Consider the following 24,207-nt stretch of genomic DNA (forward strand, 5'->3'; position numbering starts at 1 on the left):
ATAGGGTTTTCCCCTCTGAGAAAAAGAACATAGTCAGGGACTTTGAAGATAGAAAATTAAAAACAACCAAAAGGAGTAGGGCTGGGCAGAAGAATGGACCTGGTTGCTCTTGTTGTTTTAGAACTTTTGCAGACTAGAGATGCATCTCCAGGTTAGTTGAAGAACATTCAAAATATGCTGTGTATAATTTGTTTTCCTCATGCAATGGCCATGTTTGTTATCTTCAGAGATGTGAACATTGAGATTAAGCTGTTTTAAAAAAAAAAACAAAGAGGCTATTTTTCTTTCTTCTCTTACTATAATTAGTGAGGGAGATTAGCGAGGGCTCGTTTAAAAATGGACTGTAATTCCCTGTTCCTCATAAAAATAAATAAATAAAAGCCATCTTTCACTAGGTCTTAATTTTACTATTTTCTTTCTGTCCCCAATTTAACTAATGAGGGTTGATAGTAGGAAATTTTTGTCTCAGCGCTTAAGAATAATAAAACTTGGGGTTGCCACTGTGGCTCAGTAGGTTAGGAACCTGACACAGTATCTGTAAGGATGGGGGTTCCATCCCTGGCCTCGCTCAGTGGGTTAAGGATCCAGCATTGTAACAAACTGTGGCGCAGCTTGCAGATGCGGCTCGGATCTGGTGTTGCTGTGGCTGTGACATAAGCAGGCAGGTACAGCTCAGATTTGACCCCTAGCCTGGGAACTTCCACATGCCTCAGGTGTGGCCATAAATAAATAAGTAAATAAATAAAGCTTCTCTCAGGCCAATGTCCCCTCCCAAAAGGATTGCTCACTCATTTCGAGGAGTCAGCCTTTCCACCTTTGACCTAATGCAGCCTGCAGCCCAGCTCTCCACTGGAAAGGACTTTCCACAGCATCCAATGATGGCTGTGATTGCAGTAAGGTTCTGTAGAGGAGGCTTTGATCCTGGCACCCAGCTGTGGCCTCAGGACACTGGAGTCAGGTAAGTGTCTCCCCCATTGGCACTGATGCTCAGTGTCCTCATACCCAGCTGTGGGCAGAGCAGATGAATGGATGCAGAGAAGAAATTGTACATGATTCACTAGAGGCCCACTGGACGGCACTGTCTGCCCTGGCTGCTGCAAATCTGAAGCAGTCTCTGTGCTTCGTCACTCTAGGAGGAGATGCTTTTGGGGCTCCATGCTGCCCTAGCACCCCTGTCCTCGGGACTCACTTGCTGCTTTCAAACAGCACATGGAGGGGCGTCTATCCTTCTCCATTCTCAGGCCTACCCTGGGCTCACATCTAGCATAAAGTTCTCAGTTAAATAATTTGCTACTCAAACTGGTCCTCGGACTTTGGAGTTTATTTGAAATGTGGAGTCTCAGGTCTTACCCACAACCCACTGAACTAGAGCCTGTATTTTCTGCAGGATGCCCTGGCACTCTGTATGCCCATTAGAGTTTGAGAAGCACTAGTGTATTTCATGTGTATTGAGTTCTGGCTCTAAGCAGACATGTGGGAAATTCCTACCTTGAAATAGAATTTTCATGTGTAATGATGATGATGGGCTGTTATTTGGTTTCCTGCTCTTTGAGCATCGTATGGTTTCAGACCAAATGCACATGGCACCTTGGATGCCACTTTACCTTGCTGAGCTTCAGTTTTCTCATTTAAAAAGTATGGATTATTTATGATGACAGACTCGCAGACATGGAAAACTGACTTGCCGTTGCCAAGGGGGAGAGAGAGGGAGTGGGATGGACTGGAAATTTGGGGTTAGTAGAAGCAAACTATTACATTTAGAATGGATAAATAATAAGGTCCTACTGTATAGCACAGGGAACTGTATCTAATCTCCTGAGATAGACCATGATGGAAGATAATATAAGAAAAGGAGTGTGTGTGTGTGTGTGTGTGTGTGTATGACTGGGTCACTTGCTGCACAGCAGAAATTGGCACAATATTGTAAATCAACTATAAAATAAAATATAAAAAAATTTTTAAGTACTTTAGGCAGCTGCTCAGTCCATGTGGGCCTCAGTTTCTCCAGCTGTATGACAAGAGGTCAGGGCTAAACCAGTTAACGTTTAACTGTTTGTCCACTTTGGAGACTTAAAACACAAAGTTTTTTATAAAGCGGAAATCCAGGTTGCTCTTTCAGAGATTCAAGAGAGCACATGAGAAGCAGACATGTCTTCCATCAGCAGATGCTGACAGAAGTGGGGATCTGGGCAGAGGCAGGGGGAGTGCAAGTCAGGGTTGTCGCTGTCACACAGGAGATTCTTTAGCTGGTAGAGTTTGAAATCCCAGTCCAGGCAGTTGTCAGGAAAGGAGGCATATGGCAGGACGGCTGGTGGGGTGCCTGCTGGTTACTCAGGAGGGCTGGTCCAGCGATTACTTGGAAGAGGGAGGGAAAGAAGAAGGAGGAGGCGAGAAATGACAACAGCCTTTGATGCTGAAAAACTTACAGGCTTACCTTCTGGCACCTGAAGGACAAAGGAGCTGCAGCCTCCCCCTTGTCTGGGGCTTAGGAAGGGAGACTTGAAAGAGATAAATTTAGACTCATCAGAAGCCACTCACCTTCCCACAGAGGGAAGTCAACTAACTGCCTTAGTGTGTGGCTTCAGGTGACATGGTCTGGGGATAAAAATAATTGCAAAGAAAGTTTAACTGAAACAGAGGACAAGAGAGCTTAAGTGAAACGGGCTACTCTAACATAATGCGAGTCTGGGGAGCTCCCTAAATCTTGGGGCTGTTGTCAAAAGAGAAAAGTGTGGTCTGTTGACTCTACTCTTCCATGAGCAAATCAGGGCAGATCCACCCAAGCTATGCAGAGACAACCCAAGATTTAGGATCTGGGAACAATAAACAGAGTGTTTGAGGCTGAAGGAGGATTCCCATGGGGCTAAAATTCTGTCTGAGCCTGGAGACTCCCAGGTCAGCCTTCAAGGAGCCAAGCTCTCTGTCGCCAACCAGTCTGTCGGTAGTGGAAAGGCAAGCACACAGGGCAATCAGGAGATCCGAGTTTATAGGCTGACTCTGCAAGGCTGTGCTTTGTGACCTTAGCCAAGTCCCTTCCCCCACATGTAAATGAGATCCTGGGATGCCATGAAGCCCCTTCAGATCTAGCATCTTACCACTCAATGTGTATCCTTTTGGACCAAGCTGATCTTCACACTTGAGAATGGGAACTGTATTTGATCATTTATCTCATGCCAGGCAGTCTGAGGGTTTCTCTGAGAAATCAAACTACATAAAACATGCAATGCGTCCATATCACAGTGCCTGGTATCTGATAAAACACCCCTTTTAAAAGATGAGGCAGTAGCCCTATGCTTGCCATGGGTGGTGCTAGGAGTGGGAGCTTGCCTCTCTATCTGGGAATTTGTTTTCCTAACCCCACCCCATATCCCCACCACCACCACTTATCAATATGTCTGGGCTTCTGCATACTCCTCCCTGGATAGGAATATGCCTTCATAGCTCTTCTTCTTCCCAAGAGGCTCTGTTCTTTGCCATCTCTTCAAATTGCTGTTCATAAGCTTCATTCTTTATGAAGCCCTGTATCATTCTTTCAATTTTCTTTCAAAAGCCTTCACATAGGAACTCTGAAAACCACTGGCATTCCTTGGAACACTGCTTTGCAAATTAAATTTTCATACATATTTTTTCAAATTGTGTGTGTGTGTGTGTGTGTGTGTGTCTTCTTGCAAACCTGTAAATTCCTTTCTTTTCTTTTCCTTTCTTTCTTTTTTGTTTAGGGCCTCTTCCGTGCCACATGGAAGTTCCCAGGCTAGGGGTCAAATCAGAGTTGCCGCTGCTGGCCTATGCCACAGCCACAGCAACCCCATATCAGAGCCGTGTCTGAGACCTACACCACAGCTTATGACAATGCCGGATCCTTAACCCACTGAGTGAGGCCAGGGATTGAACCCGCATCCTCATGGATACTAGTGGGTTTGATATTGCTGAATCATGATGGGAACTCCATAAAATTCCTTTCTTAAAGACAAGGGACAATTTATTTTTTCGTTTGGATTCCATGTAGCATTATCTTATCCATCCTATATGCTCAACATAGGGTTTTAGAGACTATTAAAACTATATGAAGTCAGGACTGTAGAATCTCAGAATCAAGTAGTTCATCCAGATTGTCTTCAAATTTCTCCCAGAGTTTTTCTAACAAAGTAGCATTGGCCTTGGCTGGAGCATCTGGGTAGTAAAAATTTTACTGGCAGTTGGGGGACTCGACTCTGCATTAAATTGCTGTGTGGCTGCCAGTCATTTCTATTACCCTTGAACCTGCTTTCAACCTTACCTTTTGTCTCCAACTGCTCCCTGACCCTTGTCCACCACGCCTTTCAACTATCTCCCCAAATCTCCTTTCTCAATCTTGTTCCCATCATTCTGATTGTGGCCACTAACATGTTCTCAGAGGGTCCGTAACAGACACTAATGGAACCCATTTCCCATTCTACTCTCATTGCAATAGACTTCCCACCCAGCTACCACGAAGTCGAGAAATGCGATGCAATCATGACATACCCCCCTATTTTAACCATTTCAGAGTTCTCCCCTTTGCTATTAGAATAAAGACTTGGATTGCAAGACCTTCCCCCCCTTCGTCACCCCACCACGATCTTCCGATTACTGCACTGGCTTTACTTCCCACCATTCCTCCCTTACGTGCTCAGCTTCTGCCACACCAGACTGTTTCCATTTCCTGAAGCCAACCAAGTTCTTTTCCTTCTTAGAACATCTGCTTCTGCATGAAACCTTTTCTGATGCTAACTCCCACTCATCTTCCAGGTATTAGTTAAATAAGACTTCATCTGGAAAGCAGTGGTTTAGAAAGTGATTGCTTTCTAAACCAGTAGATGTACCCCTCTAGCACGCACACTCTAATCCAACTAAATGAGATCCCACTGTTAACTGATTTCCTGGAACACTGCATCTTTACTTCATAATACCTGCCACAAATTAAGTACTTAAGATTACACACACACACACACACACACACACACACACACACAAACACACACCCCATACACACGCCCCATGTCTAAGCACTACAGCAGCATGGAGCCATTTTTATCTCATTTCTCATTGTATCCCAAGTGACCAGCATGGTATCTGGGACATGGTAGATGCAAAAGGTAATAGCACTGATGAACAGTTTTAGAGAATTCACATTTTCATTGAAGTCCTATAAAATGAACATGATAAGGTACTTTGGGTTAGGAGACAAGAGCAGGGCTTTGGAATCAGCCAGATACACATCTGACTCCTCATGCTCCCTGGCACTAGATGACAACCTTGAAAAAGTCACTTTACATCCCTCCTGTTGACTTTTCAATTGTGAAATGAAGGCCATGGTGTCAAAAAGTTTTAATCATGAAGCTACCATGACATTCTTCCGGCTCTTTCACTTCCTAGAAGGGGGGTTGGGGAAAGTCAGGTAACATCACCGCTTGTCACATGATAAAGGGGATGAGAACAGCTTCTGCTTCACAAGGTTATTGTGAGGATGACACAAACCAGTGGATGGAAAGTGCTTAGAAAGCTCACAGCTCGTGCTGAATTCATCGTAGCAGCTATCATCACCATCATCGAAACACTTTGAAAAGAGCTTGACATAGAGTATTTCTTAAAAAACAGTAGCCTTTATCACCACTCCCACAGCAGTCACAATTATTATTCATTAGATGATGGGGTGAGAATGAGTATATGGTGGTGTTTCTTACCAGTTCTGACTTCTGCTGACATCATCTCAAATGGCAGGAAGAACCCTTCTTTGTGAGAATATCCTACTATGCTTTTATGCAAAACTGTCTAAAAGTACAGTTTTCTAAAAAGACAATCATTTCTTATACATGGAACCATTCTTCTCATCCTGATGTTTTATGGTTTCCAGATTTTGAGGCACGAATAAATCCCACCCAAGGCCCCTCTTGTCCAGATAGAACAGCCTTGGTTTTTTCAACTCTCCCACAAAGACTTTCACACTTAGACTGCATGTCTAACCCTCACACAATTTGGCCAACCCAGTCCCTGTTCTATTTATTCTCAAATGAGGCTATTCCCATCTTTCAAATTTTTATGTGCCTCTGTGTTTTTTAACAGGGAAAGAGGTCTTTGACACATTGATGAGCAAAAAGAGCAACTTTGGAAAAGCTTTACTGAGAGTTGGTATGTTTGTGTGTGTGCATACTGACATATAGATAGAGAAGGAAAGAGAGAGAAAGGTGTTTTAAGAATGTTTAAGAAAATGTCAATTTTGCCTATTTCTGGGTGATGGGAATTTTATTTTCTAGTCCACTAAATGGCTTTATTTTTGAGCTGCCTGAATAGCCTACATAAGATACTTATTTTTGAATAGACTGAAAGATTAATTACATTAAAAATCCCATTAACTGCACTTGAATTTAATATGTAGATAGAGTTAGAAAATGGGGTGGTGGGATAAATAAAGGCTAGGTCAATGGAAAAGGAGCTTTAAGGAATGGATTTTGCTGACTTCTAACACTTCATGGGAAGGTGTATCTCTGAGCTTGGGGAGATGCTGGCCAGTCCAACAGACCTCTACTCCATGGTGCCCATGGTTTCCTCCCTCTGCCCAGATTTTGGGTCAGTGATGTGATCAGTGAAGTGAAGTGTCTGCCCCATACCTAAAGGTCATCTGGAAGACTTGACCTTGGTTCACATGCTGGGTCCGATTGTTGTAACCATGTAGCATCTCTCCAAACAGGGTGTCGTTGAATTTGGAGTCAGCTTTGAGACACTTGGGGCCCTCGCAGACATCTGAGAGCATTAGGCAGGATTTTCCATCGGGAGCCAGCTTGTACTCCTCCACGCAACTGCATGATAAAACAGAGCCAAGAGTTAGCTCCGCATGCCGGATGCCCCCATTGGGGGTGACCTAAAAACAAGGCCTCCTTTGCCTGCAAAACAGGTCAGAGTTTAGGAATGGAAACATCTATTCTGGCTGGAATCTATCTAGGGCACAGGTGTCTAGAGAAAAGCACATTAATCCTGCAAATTGGTAAATTCAGGGAAAGTCATTTGTGACATTTTGGAGGAGTCAAGGGGGAAGCCAGAGAGCACATCCACGCACAAAGCAAATTTAAAAACTGTTTTCCATGAACACACAGACTTTAAAAAGCATGACAGAGCAATTCACAGGGAATTATCAACTAGTTTCTCAAACCAGAATCTACTCCCAGTGTATCTGTCGGCCAAGGTTGAAGATTGTAGCAAAAACAAGATTTTTATTGCCCTTGTCACTCAGAGGTGATCCTTACAGGACCATGGACAGTGCATGGAGAGGCTGCCAGAACTTCAGTTCAATTAGCAACGTTAGCAGCCTCTGCTGGCCTCTAACTACCCAGTCCTGACAGCAGAAGGGCCTTTGATACGCCTTTGAGACTAGGATGGGCTCCTGTGTAGACCCAACAGGCACTTGAATGAGGTCTGGAAAGAAAAAAAAAAAATTGCAATTTGGAATGTTTACAGTGGGAAAGAAATCCGTTTGAGAGGCATGGGGTTGGAATCGGGGGAAGGGACAGCAGGGGTTCCTAGCTTATGAAAAATGCAATTCAGAAATTGGGATTCTTTGAGTGTCTGCTTATTCATGGTCCTTTGCTAGGCACTGGGGGTTGGGTGTACATGGTAAATAAGACACACAAGAGAATGGGACGTACAGCTGAAGATAGCTGTAAAATGTCATCTCTATTCCTTGAGATGTATGTGAGGCCAGACAAGTCACTTTACGTCTCTGGTCTGCAGTTTCCTCATCTGTAAAAGGAAGTAGATACTCCTTCCCTACATTAGTTCACTAGGCTGCTTTGAGCTCCCATGATACATTGACTGCATAAGCAATTAGAAATTACAGTCTACTTAAAATAATTATAGAGTGGTTGTAATGGTGGTGTTTACTCACTGAGCATATGCCATCAACTAGGCACTTTGGGTGTTTATTTTCTACCCCTGAAAAAGGTAGTATCACCATTCCTATTTTACAGAGAAACAAAAGGAGGAGCCAAGAAATAAAGCATGTCACACTGTGAGTAAGTGGCAAAGCTGGCATTCAAAATGAGGTCTGTTTAGCAACAAAGGCATATTTCTCTACTCTTGTCTATTCCAAATCCAGTTGTTTCTATCTGCATGATATGACCCTGGTTGGGCTGTGCTGGCTGGAGGCAGGAGAAAGCAGGCAGTCTCTTATCTGTCTTTTTTCCATGGGATGAAGCGAAGAGCTACTGAATCCAAATGGAAAAAGACTTATGTGGGTGAAGGGAGAGGGTCTGTAACATGGTTTGGGAAGAAAATGTATCCAGGTTGCAGGAACAGGTAGCAGATACTAGAGACATAGAACCCAACTGAAGGTGGGAAGTAAGCAGGCAGAGCTGAAAACATGACCAAGATCACTTTACTGAAAAGTCAAGAATGGCTCATGTCTGAAGCAAGCCATCACTCTGTCCTTGCTTTCCTCTAAACCCCGGGTGTATTGCACTGATGCGCTGATTGTGTTTCCAGTGCTTACATGCTCCTGACCAAGGTATAGGGAAGTTCTTGGAAGGAGGCCTGTCCTAGTGCCTTGGGCGAGTCTATTCTCTTTTCTTTTTGCATCTGTTAAATATATGCAATTATTTCTTAATAAAGTTGCAGTACAGATCAAATGAGTTGTATAAATGTGCAGAATAAGATGGTAAGTACTCAATAAAGTCTAATTCCATCCATTTATTCCAAAAGGTTCCCAGAAAATATGAGAAATGATTTACTGTGACGAGCTCTCCCTCTTCACACACACACACACAGGACTACACATGTACACGTGCACACACACTGTGAATAAATGTATTGTTATAAAAAATTAGACATTATTCATTTCCTACTCCACACATATCCTTACATTCTGTTTCAGTGGTCATGCTGGTTAATGATTACGTATTCTTGTAGGTTTTTTAATGCATTTAGAGATCTATTTTATATATAATAAAAATTTACTGTTTTATTATACATACATATTTTAAATAATTTTTTCACAACGAATTCACATAGAATTACTCTATACACTGTTATAAGGTATGCATTTGCACCTAATATTTCTCAGTGATCTTTTTTTCAAATCAGTATCCACATAGATTTTTTCTTTTGTCTTTTTGCCTTTTCCTAGGTACACACCCATGGTCTGTGGATGTTCCCAGGCTGGGGGTCTAATCGGAGCTGTAGCCGCTGGCCTACGCCAGAGCCACAGCAACGCCAGAGCCAAGCCGTGTCTGCGACCTACACCACAGCTCACGGCAACGCCGGATCCTTGACCCACTGAGTAAGGCCAGGGATCGAACCCGCAACCTCATGGTTCCTAGTCGGGTTCATTAACCACTGAGCCATGACGGTAACTCCAGATCTATCGTTTTTAAGGATTGTTTGGCATTATGCAGTATAAACGCACCATGATGATTTTACCTAACTTTTAGTGGTGGGCATTTACCTAATCATTTACTGATGGTTGTTTATAACTGTCTATTATTACAAATGGTGCCACAATGAAGAATCCTTTACATATATCATTATGTACATGTGTGTTTCTATAAAACTGATACTTAAAAGAGGAATTGCTGGGTCAATGTTTTGTGAATTTAAAAATTTTGATGTATCTACTAAACGGCTGTCAGAAGAGGCACTGCCAGTTTACAGTCCTATCACTGATGAATGAGAGAGCTCAATTCCCCACATCGTTCAGGTTCATTATTGCCAACTTGGGCCGCAGAAAATAACTCATGTTTGCTTAGGTTTGCATTTCCCAATTACTGGTAAGGTTCACCGTCTTTCCATGGTATGGGCATGTGTATTTCTCATTCCATACAGTATCTGTTCAAGTAGTTTGACAATTTCCCTATTGCGGTGCTTGTCTTTTATATGCTTTGCATATTTTCTCAATAGTTGTCTTCCACCTTCCAAATATATTGACACTTTTTTCCCAGTCTGTACTTGTATTTTAATCTTGCATTTTATGTCTTAGAAACTCTTTATCCTGGTCCTTTATTGCTCTTGAATTTTGTGTGATGCTTAGGAAGCTGCGAAGATAGGGAAAAAAATTTTTTTCTTTATATTTCTTCTAGTATTTATATAGTTTTCCATCTTTAATCTGTGTGGAATATATTTTTATGCAGGGTGGGAGTAGTTATTTTAACTTCATTATTTTTAAACTGGGTAGATGATTATCTGAAAGAGCAATCCTTTCACTAAGTGGTTTGAAATGCCATTTTGTCGTGTACTAAATCCCTACATGTGCCACCTATGCATGGCTGGAATTTTTATTTGATTATCTGTATATTCCTGCAATAATTCTATACTATTTTAATTACTATGGCTTAATGGCTTGTTTTGAATGTAGCAAAGTAAGTCTTCTCCGTGTCAGAAATGCTCATTTCCTATGTGAAAATTTCTTCACTGTTCTTACTCATTTTAACCTTCAGGTAAATGTTGGAGTTGGCTTGTCAAATTGCATGTACAACTTGAGCAGAATTTTGGGTGGTTTAAAATTGAATTTGTAGACTAAATGGGGGAAAATTGTTAATTGTTTTTTTCCTTTACGAAATAGCATTGAGAATCAACTCTGTGCTGGGCACTGTTGACAATTGCAGCAGAGGTGGTGTCTTATGTTCACCATACCGGATCTTCACTGTGGACACACTGAAGGCTATGCATCTAAGCTGCCCTAGCAATTGGCTCAAAGGGACCACATGAAGGGATTCTGAATAATGGAATGTGTGGTGACGTGATATGTCTCTATCAGATTCAGTCCTTCCAGACACCCTGCGTGATTCTCAAGCCCTCTCTTCTCTTGCTGTGGTCAGCTTGGAGATCCATGTTCCAGATACATACTGCAAGATGGAAGCAGGCTACCTCAATTACAACAGACCTTCTGTGAATAAGAAACTTTGTGTGCCATCTTCTGATCTGGGAGGCTTCATGTGTTACAGCAACATAGCCTGTCTTATCCAGCTGATTGATTCAGCATTTCTACAGCTGGGAGTCTTCTAATTCAGAAACATAATTTGCATCTCCATTTATCAAGTGTTCTGTTAAAATCTTCACTGAAGTTTTAGACGCTTGGCTGTAAAAGTACAAAAGCCTTTTTTTTTTTTTTAAATTTTTCTTTTTAGGGCTGCACCTGCAGCATATGGAAATTCCCATGCTAGGGGTCGAATCAGAGCTGCAGTTGCCGGCCTACATCATAGCCACATCAATGCAGAATCTGACCTACATCTGTGACCTGTGCTGCAGCTTGGGGCAATGCTGGATCCTTAACCCACTGCGCAAGACCAGGGATGGAACCCATATCCCTATGGATACTATAACGGATTCTTAACCTGCTGAGTCATGAGAACGCCAAAGGTCATAAAAGTCTTATATATACATCCTGTGTGTGGGGGGCGGTGGGTGTTCATAGATATTTATGCAATCCACTAGGCTATTACAAGGTTACAAGGTTAGAGGTTACAAGCAGGTATTTTGGATCCAGACCACGAGAGCCCAAATCCAGAGTCTACTGGCTGTGTGACTCTGCACAAAATGCTTAACCTCTCTATACTTCCTTTGTTTATCTCTGAAGTTCCTACCTCACAGAGCCACTGTTATTTCTGAGTCATGTCTGAAATACCGTGTGCCCAACATATTGTGGAGTGATGGCTTCTGTTATCATAGTCTTTTCTACTTGAGGAATAGGATCTGTTTTTCATGTATGTTTTCCCTTATATTTTCTAGTTATTTATTGCTAATATTGAGGAAAGTGATTGCTGATTTTTTGAAAGCTGATTTTTTTTCATCCTACCACATAAGGATCCCATCAGTTCTAATACATCAACTAGATTTTTCTAGATGAGTGAGTATACCTTTGCCTAGTTTAGGTATTGGGTTATGCTAGGATCATGGAATAAATTAGAAAACTGTCCTTTTATTTTCTTTCTCTGGATGGTTTACAGAAGACAGAGATTATCCATTCCTTGATGAAGTGATAGGATCTGCCTATAAAATCCCCAGGCTTGATGTCTTCCTTTCAATTGTAGACATTTAACTCTCTTATCATTGTATTTTATGTTACCTGACTATTTCGATTTTCTATAGCATCATTTCTCAAACCTGGTCATTTATATTTTCTAAGAAAACAATGCATTTTATCAAGACTTTCAAATGTATTGGCATAAAGTTAGACACAGTATTCTCATTAAATTTGTTTTATCTTCTGTGCTTCTATGGTTATGTCCTTAGCTCGTTCCTAATGTGTTTATTTGTGTTCTCTCTCTCTCTTTTGGACAGGCTTTTGTATTTTATTGGTGAGGCTCCCCCCACCCCCATTTCATTTATTTCAGCTTTTATTTGTATTAATTTCTTCCTGCTGCTTTCTTTGAGTTTGTTTCATAATTCTTTCTCTGGCTTCTGGAGTTGAATGCTTCATTTGTTTATTTTCAATCTTCCTTGCTTCTTAGTAAATGCCATGGAGCTTCTGAGTACTGCTTTGACTCAGTTCCATGAGTGTGGTATTCAGCCTTCCTGCTCCAGTTCATTTCTCAAGAGGTGACAAGTTGAGTTTGATTTTTTTCCTTCTAAGTAGTACTTAGAAGGTGGCTTTTTGTAGTTCCCGAATATATAGATTCCTTTGCTAGACAGATTGGTGTTAATATCCAATACTGCATTCCAGTCTGAGAAAGTAGCTTGTATATTTCTACTTTGCTTATTTTATTGAGATCCCATACCCCCTTACCTAAGGGAGATACAGGGGGTCAAGTTCAGATTTTTGGATATAATTAAAGCTGAGTTCAAAACGGGGCTGTATCAGCTGTATGACCCTCATCCAGTCGGTTAACTACCCTAAGCCTGAGTGTTATAATATATTAAATGGGGATGATAATAATCCTTATAAGGCTGATGTAAGAATTAGAAGAGATAACTCACAAAAAGGATAAAATACTATCAATCATGTAGAAGCCAATTACTGCATCAGCTATTGTGATGATGATTTTTAATGCTGTTATGATTATGTTAGTATTACCTGTGATTATAACTTGATCTATTAACATATTTACACTTCCCCAAAAAACGTAAATTTCCAGTGGTTCTCAGATCTTAGTTTCTGGCTTCTTTCTAGATCCAGATTTATTGATGCCAACAGAGTTGCCCTTCTTTGTTTTTTTTGTTTTTGCTTCAAACTACATAATTGGGAACTTCTTTGTGATATTATTGGAAATAAATTGTATGTATAAATATGCATGACATGTAATTATACACATGCAATTTTTACATACAATAAGCTACATATATGCATTATATACATATATGTACACACATAAGCATACATATATATATGTACATGTATATATGTATTTACACACACATGTATATGTGCAAAGCTCAGTTTTGCATTCAAGATTCCAGTCTCGTGAATTTTTATTTCTATATATGGCCAGGTTTTCCCCTTTTGCAATCTACAGTAAATAGAATAATGGTCCCCACAAAACCCGGGAAATGTTACCTTACATGGTAAAAGGGATGTTGCAGATGTGATTAAGAATTTTGAGATGGGATGATTATTCTGGATTAACTGGGTGGGCTCACTGTAATCATAAGTGTCCTTATAGGAGCATAACATCCAGAGTGTCAGAGCCCAAGAAGGAGCTACAACTTGAAAGCTGAGGAAAGAGAGACAGACAGATAGATAAAGAGACTACGCCCTGGCCTTCAAGTCCAGCCAATGCCTAGATTTTAGGAATTCTGACCTCTAGAATTATAAAATAATAAATCAGTGTTATTTTAAGCCACTAAGACTGTGGTAATGCATTACAGAAACCCTAGGAACTAATACATAACCCTCGTAGGGAGGTAGTGCTCCCTCTTTCAGATGAGAACACTGAAGTTTGGAGAAGTTAAGTGACTTGCCCATGGAGACATACCTAGTCAATAGCAGTGCTAGGAATTAAGCTTGGGAGTTCATATTTCAAGAAGTGTGTGTGTGTGTGTGTGTGTGTGTGTGTGCATGTGTGTGTGGGCGTGTGTGTGATTTTAGCTATATTATAGCTCTAGGTGCCTGGTGATTTCATTTTGCCTGGAGTGGGAAAAGATTGGCTCAGCAGGAGAGGAAGGAGGGGAGATAAAAGGCCTGGTTGACTTAGTAAGACCCTTAGAAAGGCAGGGAGAGAAAAAGAAAAACAAAACAGACACTCATAAAGGCAAATGATCCTTTGAGGTTTAAAACGTGAGCAACTCTCTCCTCCAAGCCACCTCAGGGCACAGGATGATTTATGCAAAGGTCTATTCAGTTGTTGGTTTCTTTTCTTTCTTTTTTTTTATTTTTTTTATTTTTGTACCATGCAACATAATTATACAGCTCCTTTAGAACATTCTGTCGTCTGGGAGATTTTCTTACAGAAATTCTAAAGAGTGTAGGCTCACAGGAAACCAGCCAAGATCTGCATGAAACTATATTTATACATATGCCAAAATGAAGAACATAAAATAAGTACAAAGATACAAACGGGGCATTTCAGCTGAAGGCAATGAATGTGTTACCCTGAACACATCCAACACATTACAGAAAACACTAGAACTGGATGGGACTTTAGAGATTGTACCACAAAACCTTACACATGTTTAGCTAAGAGCATGTTTTACTTACTCCTGACAGCAGCATCATGAGATGGGTACTTTCATCCAAACACTGCCACCAAGGACCCTGAAATGCAGCCCTTGAAATCCCTTGACCAAGATTACATAAGCACTTTGGAAAAGCCAGGACCTTGATTTGAATTTCTTCCTCCAAATCTAGGGCTCAATCCACTTTAGCATAAATGATGGCTTCCAATCTGCTTGTCTTTGAAAAAAAAGGAAACAGGGACCAAAGCAAAATGGCTTTCATATAAACTCTCAAGGCAGGGCATTTATTTATTCATGTATTTAATTGCTCATTCATTCATTCATTCCTCAAAGGGTTATAAAATCAAAAATTATGTATTGTAATATATAGGTTAGAAACTGTTTTGTTTGTTTGTTTGTTTTAATAAGGAAGGGAATCAAAATCCCAAAATCTGGGAACTGGGGGGAATAAGAATAGAGGAGAGTTAAGGGTGAGAAGAGCTCAAGAAACTGAACGCCACACAGACTCGGACCAACGTTAGGGATGAATCTGAGCATCCTACCACCCCAAGGCAAAAGAGAAATGGGTGCTTTCTTAGCTTTCCTGATCCTGACACCTGTGAGAAATCCCACACAGGGGTCATCAGGCCCAGGACCCTCGCTGCTCTGTGACTGAGAAGAAAAGACCCCCCATCACAGGGACCCCCCCCCCCGAACCAATGTCATAGGAGTTGTTCTCCTGAAGTTTCTTAGGATGGTCCGAATATTAACCAAAATGAAGATCAGTAAAACGGTCCTCAGAGTGGCCTCCATCTGCAGGTGTCACTCATGGGAAAAAGGGAAGAGTTTCCAGAAAAGCCATGTTGAAAGTAGTGGACACAAGGGTATTCTTCAGAAAAGAAGGAAGGGAAGGGAATGCCATGGGGAACTCTGGGCAGAATTATATAAAACGTTCTTATCTAAGACCCTCAACACTTTTAAGAATCACTAGTATTTCATCTAATGCTAAGAAAAACAATATTTAATTAAAACTCTAGGAGTTTCCGCCACGGTTAATGAATCCGACTAGCAGCTATGAGGATGCAGGTTCAATCCCTGGACTCGCTCACTGGGTTAAGGATTCAGCCTTACCGTGAGCTGTGGTATAGGTCGCAGATGCAGCTTGTATCCCACATTGCTGTGGGATACAAGCCCTAAAAGACAAAAAGACCAAAAAAAAAAAAAAAAAAAAATTTAAATTAAATTAAAAAAAAATAAAAAACCTCTATAAAACCATTGATAGTAAAACACATCCTAATTTTAGAAATGTTGAAATGTGGAAACTGTGGGCACTTTAGAAACAATGAAATATAACGTTTCACCATGTCAGGACTTGCCAGAGCTCTCCTATCCTCATGCACCCTGTGAACCTTCACGGGACAGTTAGAGAGTACAGACCTTCCCACACAGGCTTGGCCACTGGAACTTGCCCCCATTGTTTTCCTTGAGCTTCTCTTGGAACCAATGTTTTAAAAAACCCACACTGGAGAACACCTATCTGTGCAAATGCAAGGACTTTGTATGCTTCCATCAGCTTTCCGTGAATATGCCTCACACTGGAGTTTTTGCAAATGTTTCAAACAGCTGTACCATTTGACAAGAAAGCAGCCCGTGGGTTTTCCATGTTAAATATGAGAAGGAAATTCCCCATCCTTCCATCAGCAGAGTGGTCAGAGCTCAGGCTTAGCCTAAAAGTTGAAACCACAACAAAACAAGGGCTTGAGTGACTGTCAAATCTGCAATGAGATACTACCATTAAAAATTAAAATCTATCTGCACCCTCTAGGTTAGTGTTTTCCGTTATTAGAGCCAACTTCAGCCTTGACAATGAAAATAAGAGGCTTCCAGTTAACAATGGATGTTAAACACATGTATTTATCTCCTCTCCCTCCTAAAAGCACATTAAAATGACATTAAACAGATAGGCTAGAAAGGACTATTTGAGGCGGGACATGCTCTTTGAGCTACAGCTTTACATATATTACACATTGTATTTTTAAGTAAATTACATTTAAATATATTCAAAATATTTAGATTAGAAGAGAATAGCTTGGGGCATCACCTATCCCAATTTCACTTCCTCACTGGCTGTAAGACCCTTCTGGGCCCTACTTTCCTTCTCTAGATGATCTCAGAAATACTGAAACATCCACATTGTAGATGACATTAGTGACCACGTCTCATATAGTTATATATAGGAAATAGCTCTCGTAGCAAATTGTGTCAGAAAAGAGTGTAATGTCAGAGTTCTCTTGTGGTGCAGTGGGTCAAGGATCTGGAGTTGTCACTGCACTAGCCTGGGTTGCTGCTGTGGCACAAGTTCAATCCCTGGCCCTGGAAATTCTACATGCAGTGGGTATGATTCCCTTCCCCAAAAAGAGTTTATCTTCTGGAAAACAAATCAAAGCAAAAAACAAAAAACGAAAAAAAAAAAAAAACTACAAAATTCCTTTTCTCAAGCAAGGATAACTATAACCCACCATGTTATTTTTCTTCTGTTTACATTGGTTGCCAAGATGAACAGAGCTAAATTTATCTCCTGTTGAGTAACTCTGGCATTTCAGGCTCCTGAAACCATTTTCTCCTTTTCTCTTTCTCTCTTCACAAATGGCTCTGATCAGGCCTATCTTTATATTATCCATCTTTTTATAGGGTGGATTTATGTGGATAATATTAAACTTTCCCAGAAGAACTCACGGTATATGTTGTAAACACACAGGCACAAATGAAACAAACTTGGTTGCTAGGTAACTTGCCTAGGTCTTGGAGAGAAGTGATGCTTCCTCACCCATAAGATTCATTCCACACGCTTCATCTTAGTATCTAATGACCTTCTCAACCTGTCTTAAATTCACTGCGTCTCTTAGCATACTGGTGCCTGTGGTCTATCGACATCAATCAGAAATTATTGATAACACTGCATGATTGATTGAGGGGCAGAACTATTAACCCGTTGCTGGGAGAGCTCAGTTAACTCTGTTTAAGAGATTCAGAGAAATGTTCCAAGGGGGTAACACTGGAATCAGGTCTGTGATGAGTGGAGCAGAAAATGAAAAGGGAACAGTATTGTTCCAGCTCCCCCTCCCCCAACTGTGCATATAAACGTATAAAGGTAAAAATAAAAATGAAAACAAAAACTATCAGTCAGGACCAAGTGAGGCTCAAATACCCGTCCCCAGAGTCCCCTTTGCCCCTGGTAGGTAAGGACTTGTACACAATGTGTCTTTATCTTCTCACACTCCACAAAAGACCAGGCACAGGGTAGGTACAACAAATCTCAGGTGGATAAATTCTTTTCTTTTTTTTTTTAGGGCCACACCTGTGGCACATGGAAGTTCTGAGGCTGAATCAGAACTGTAGCAGCCAGCCTACACCACAGCCACAACAATACTGGATCCAAGCCACATCGGCAATGTACGCTGCAGATTGTGGCAACCTCAAATCCTTAACCCACTGAAAGAGGCCAGGTATTGAACACAGATCCTCATGGACACTATGCTGGGTTCTTAACCCACTGAGCCACAATAGGAACTCCTGGGTGAATTCTTTAATTCAAAAATTATGGCTTTGGGGAATTCCCATCATGGCTCAGTGGAAATAAATCTGACTAGCATCCATGAGGATGAAGGTTCGATCCCTGGCCTTGCTCAGAAGGTTAGGGATCGATGTTACCATGAGTTGTGGTGTAGGTCACAGATGTGGCTCGGATCCCGTATTGCTGTGGCTGTGGCAAAGGCCAGCAGTCACAGCTCCAATTTGACCTCTGGCCTGGGAACCTCCATATGCTGTGGGTGTGGCCCTAAAAAGACAAAAAAAAAAAAAAATTATGGCTTTGAAAAAGTCTTTGAGCAAGCAGTACAGAATGACCACAGGGATATACAGACGATTAAGACCTAGTCTCTACTTATGAGGCATTTATAGTGTGATCGGGACCAGACAGAAAGGCAGGTAAGTCAACAGAGCAATAGTGCTATGACAGGGAGAAGCATGGGCAGGGAGTGATCCCAGAGAAAAGGTTACTTTACTCAGTTTTGAGGAACTTGGCCTGACTGGGGGCTGACCACCAGGACAGTCAGCCAGAGGTCCAGTCTGCAAGAAGTGTCAAAATTTCACCAGGATGAAGTAGAATTGGAGGCAAAATGTCAGTGGCCCTTTCCTAGTAATAGGGCCCTGTGGGTAGAAAAGAAAAAAAAAATACAAACCAAAATAAGAAAAGGAAACAATCTCTTCTACACATGCCCTAACCCCACTTGGTAAGTATTAAGCCAATATTTAACGGGTAGCCACTTGAAAAGACAAAGCATTATCTACCCGGCTCCAGTTACTCACTTCTGCACCCCTTGGGGCTCAGAGAAGACTTGCTAGAGAAGGGAACACCCACACCAAGACTTGAAGATGAAACAGAGCAGTGCTCAACTAAAGGGCCAGGGACAGATGGGTGGCAGTGGGGATACAGAGGAGGAAGTGAGGCAGAGGGAACAACGCTGAAAACTCCGGGAGCTAAAGCCAAGAGACCTAATTCAGGAATAGGGACGTAGCTGGAAATGTAGCTACAGGGCCCCACTGTGAACAGCTCCTTTGGTCATGTCAACGGAGAACTTCACTTAACAATATCTGAGCCCTACTAAGTAGCAGCAACCATTCTAAGGTGCTGGAGATGGAGCAGTAAACAGGATATACGTTTCAGTCACTGGAAGATTAAATGAGATGGCTTTACATCTATCAGACTAATTGTACCTGCCATTTACTGACTGCTTAAGTGTGCTGGCCCCTGTGCACATATAATTTCATTTAGTCTACACAATGGTGCCCTGAACACATCTGATTCTATGTGAAATGAGAGATTGGGGAACTGTTTAGTGCTTTGCTCAAAACCACGTGGCCAGAAGTGGCCAGAAGCCAGGAGTGACATCAGATCTGTCTTGACTAATAATGGAATCAGATCATCTGGATTTGAATCCTGATGCCTCCATTTACCAGCTGTGTGACCTTGAGCAAGTCACTGAGCCCCTCTGTGCCTGATTTTTTTTGACAGTAAGTGGAGACCATAATAGTAACACCTCCCCTGCAGACTTGTTATGAAAATTCAATGGGCTAATGCAATCAAAGCACTCAGCACCGTCAGGGCACATAGGAAGCGCTTAATGTGTTAGCTGCTAATATAAACCTGGTTGCACACAGGTTTATTAAACCAGTGCACACAGGAAACTCACAGAAAGGACCCAGAGCTCTGAACAAGTTGACAAGGTCCCCTTGAGCGAGGGTTTGTTTTCCTTGCTTAATTCAGTTGCATGCCACTTCTCTCCACCAACTTTCACACAAGTACCTGCTAATGGCTTTCATTGTTTTGTTTATAGTGCTTCTAACAAGTGTGGCCAACTTCTCATTTGCATCCTTAATAGACAATTTCCAAAGCATGTTGACACTGCAGTTGGTTTTAGGAGACCTGAGTTTTATTTTGCCTCTCTCTCTCTGTTTTTTTTGTTTGTTTTTTTTGTTTTTTTTTTTTTTGGTCCAGTTTATTAGCATCTAGCTGAGCTTCAACAGCTCTCAGCATACTCCCCACACTCCCAGTTCTGTCTAATATAGTCTTTTGGGGTTTCTTTTGTTTTTTGTTCTCTGCACCCAGGGCATGCAGAAGTTCCTGGGCCAGGGACTGAACCCACGTCACAGCAGTGACCCGAGCCACGGCAGTGACAACGCTGGATCCTTAACTGGATAAACCATACAAGAACTTCCCGGTCAATCTACTTTAAAATTTTCAGAGACCTTCCCAGGTAGAAGAGGTTAGTTTGTCCTTGTCTCATAGACCCGAAAATCGAGAGGTTTAGTACCTTAGTTACTGAGCAAATGGTGGGCTATTGTCATTACTATAGTTCACTTTAGTGAACAATAAATAAATACATATCATGCTAACTCTTTGCAGGGCACTGTTCTGCAGGACTTTATAAATATCAATGTAAATTGTGATGTCATTAATATATTGCATTTAAGCCTCATATCGATTCTATAGAGAGATGCTATTATTATCCCTTTTCTACACATGAGGAAACTGAAGCACAGAGATGTTAAGTAACTTGCTCAAGGTCACACAGCGAGAGGTACTGACCTCCATTATTTAGTCATGTGACCCTAGGCACATGACTTAACTTGAAGAGAAGAATAAATGATGTGAAGTACTTTGCACTCTTCGCAACAATCATTATGCTAAGATTGATGTTATTGAAATTTTAGAGATAAAGTAACTTAACGTCAGGGGTCCTAAGAGGCTTGCCTGATGTTTAAGAGAAAGTTAGAGGTAGAATTAGGATTAGAATCCAAGTCTACTGATTCCCCTTGACCGCCTCAGTATGCCGTGGATGAAAGGTGGTGACAGTTTCTATGTCAAAATCCATTACTGCTGTTGCATCTGCAGTTACTGATATTTGCAACAGAAGGACACCCCTCCCCCAAGCACAATAACAATAATAAGAAGACAGCTGATTCAGTATTCAAGGCTCAGATCTAAGCCCATGCATAATTTACTCAACACTGCCCTGCAGTCACTTAAGCAGAGGAGAGACCCTATAAATTCAGGTCTGCATCCACTAATTTATTTCTTATTTATTTTACTGATACATAAGTGGGGCCTCCAGCAAGCCGCTCTAACACCTGCTCAAAGGCGCCTGCAGCACCAAGTGTATTCAGGGCTGTTGTGGAGAGACCCTGAAATAAGCCCCAGAAGGAAAATCAGACTCCAGGGACTAGAACTATGCAGGTGAAATTAATTTTCTGTTAAACTGAGACTAAACTCACACACATACCTCCAACTCCTCTTTGGTAAGTCTGAAAAGATTGTTAAATGCTTTATTCTGCTTTTCCATCTTAGTAAAGCACTGAGCACACTTCAATGATCAACATTCTTGCATGAACAAAGACATTTTTCTGAGTCACGGAATGTCCAAAAATGAGGATGCTTTCTAATATGAAGACACCCACAGAAAGGGAATGCAGAGAAGAAAGAAGGCTGCCATTTTCTTGAGTGATTGCTGAGGACCAAATGCTATTCTAGAAGCTATCTGTGGCAGAGGTAACTCCACTGCAGATTTTTCAAAGTGGGAAACAAGATAAACTGGAAGAGCTATTAGGCATCCTTCTTCACAAGTGGTCAAACTGCAGCCCAGAGAGGAACAGTGACCTGTCCCAGGCCACCTAGCAACTTGGTCCCAAATCAGTCTCCTACTAATTTCAAAACTCAGCTGAGTTCTTAGCATGAGCCATGACTTCAAGCTTTGCCTGCATTGTTTCCTTCCCACCTTGCCTCCCCTAATTAATGATCCTTATTGACAGGAGCATTAGGACAAAGAGGGGTTCAGCTCTGAACTTGGCACTGCTTAATCCCTGCAGAAATGGAGCTGAAAGCCTGGCTAAGCCCATATTTGTAAGCAGCACGTATACTGGTCTCTTGGTGACCCTTTCAAGATACCCTCTTTTTTTTTTTTTTTTTTTTTTGCTTTTGCTTTTTTAGAGTCACACTTGCAAGAGCATATGGAAGTTCCCAGGCTATGGGCTGAATTGGAGCTATAGCTGCCAGTCTACGCCACAGCCACAGCAATGCCTGATCCTTACCCACTAAGCGAGGCCAGAGATCGAACTCACATCCTCATGGAGACTAGTTGGGTTCGTAATCTGTTGAGCCGCAATGGGAACTCCCAAGATGCCTGCTTTTGTCTCTAAAATACACTGGCTGGGGCTGGAGGCTGGATGCATAAGGAGCAAGAGACTTCTGCAGAAAACAACCCTGACCCTATGATACAGCCTGAGCATGGATTCCATTTATTACAATCATTAATCAATTATTTATTGTTTCTTCTTCCACACTTATTCTCAATTCCCAACAAAGGGTCATACTGTTGCCTTTTGCCTCCTGGGCTGAAAAGGCAGAGGCAGAAAGGCCATTTCACTGAAGGTCAGTCCCAGCTGGGCCAGGCTCTAGTTCCTGGCTTTTTGTTTCCTGCATTCCTTGCTGCTGTGAAGGGACAGGCTGGGCCTCAGGGACAGAGACTCACCCGCAGAACATGAAGATGGTGCTGGAGGTGGCGTCATAGGGCAAAGGCAGCGTCTGCTGCAGGCACAGCTGCTCACAGCCGCCGTTGAAGCCATCAGAGCAGTCGATGCCTTTGGAGTGGTCGTAGCAGCCGGAGCCATCCTTCATGGGTTTCAGCTCCTCCGGGCACTGCTCAGGGAAAGAGCAACAGGGCGGTTATGGCAGAAGAGGTGGTGGGTCCCATCACGCCCTTTCCTCCCACCTTCGGAAAGAAGGCAGGTATCACGACTGCAGAGATGGGTCCAAAGTTTTATTGGGCCAACTAATAGCTGTGTGGCCTTGTACCAATTCCTTTACCTCTATGAACCTCAGTGTGCCCATGTGTCAAATGGAACTTTTGTTTGTTTTTTGTCTTGTATCATTGTGAGAATGAAAGGGAAATGTGTGCAAAGTGCTTAGAACTATGGCTCATAAGGAAACCATGTAGCAAATGTTAGCTGCTATGAATAGGGACCTTGCTGGAAAAATCGTTATTGTGTTTATTATTATTGCCCAGCAGGGTCTGGGCAGCCAGATATATTTTAAAGAGCTTCAACCGATATGAGTTTAAATTCCAGAACTTCCCCTTCTCCCTATGTGAGCTGGGGCAAGTTACTCTCCTTCTCAGGCTTCGATGTCCCTATCTGCTCAACGAGCCTAGTGACTGCAAGCTTAAGTTGGATCACAGGGGCTGCATAACTTACTTCGGAATTTGGCCTGTGGTTTGGTACTCATTGAATGTGAGTTCTCGGGAGTTCCCTTCATTGCTCAGTGATTAACGAACCCAACTAGGATCCATGAGGATGCGGGTTCGATTCCCGGCCTCACTTAGTGGGTTAAGGATTCAGCATTGCTGTGAACTGTGGTGTAGGTCGCAGTCGTGGCTCTGATCCTGCATTGCTGTGGCTCTGGTGTAGGCTGGCAGTTGTAGTTCCGATTCGACCCCCTAGACTGGGAACTTCCATGTGACACAGGTATGGCCCTAAAATGAAAAAAAAAAAAAAAAAAAAGTGAGTTCCCTTCCTCCCTGTTTTGAATGTGTCCCTTCTTCTCCATCCTTGAGCCTGAAGTTCTCAATGATACTCCTACATCCCCACACAAGCCTCTTCAACAGCCTGCTGGCCTCCAGTCTGACCTGCCCTGTACCATCCTCCTAATGACCACCAGAGTGATTATTTCTTTCTTTTTTTTTCTTTTTAGGACTGCACCCCATGGCATAGGGAAGTTCCCAGGCTAGGGGTTGAATCACGAACCACAGCTGCCAGCCTATGCCACAGCCACAGCAAAGCCAGATCTCTGAGCCATGTCTGTGACCTATGCCACAGCTTGTGGCAAAACAGGATCCTTAACCCACTGAGCAAAGCCAGGGATCAAACCCGAATCCTCATGGATACTAGTCAGATTCTTAACCCACTGAGCCACAACAGGAACTCCTGATATTTCTAAATAGCATCACACTCCACCTTAAATAAACAAATGAATCCTAAACAACCACCACAAATCGAATCTTC

General features: G+C 42.0%; 1 protein-coding gene across 9 annotated transcripts in view; it reads right to left on the reverse strand.

Annotated features, from left to right (window-relative positions):
• The window catches only part of ASTN2 (astrotactin 2), a 915,666-nt gene that overhangs the window by 329,872 nt on the left and 561,587 nt on the right, over positions 1-24,207 (reverse strand). For all 9 annotated transcript variants that reach the window (XM_084993997.1, XM_021074505.2, XM_084993987.1 and 6 more), the window contains 2 exons: positions 22,680-22,846; positions 6,627-6,815 (listed from right to left, as the gene is read on the reverse strand). In XM_084993997.1, the coding sequence (XP_084850123.1) occupies positions 6,627-6,815; positions 22,680-22,846 (356 nt within the window). The remainder of the gene's footprint in view (positions 1-6,626; positions 6,816-22,679; positions 22,847-24,207) is intronic.

The sequence above is a fragment of the Sus scrofa genome, chromosome 1 (genome assembly GCF_054392235.1).
Source record: "Sus scrofa isolate SSC_HxYL_T2T_F1_AM1 chromosome 1, Sscrofa_HxYL_maternal_Yorkshire_Landrace_v2.0, whole genome shotgun sequence".
Taxonomy (NCBI): Eukaryota; Metazoa; Chordata; class Mammalia; order Artiodactyla; family Suidae; genus Sus; species Sus scrofa.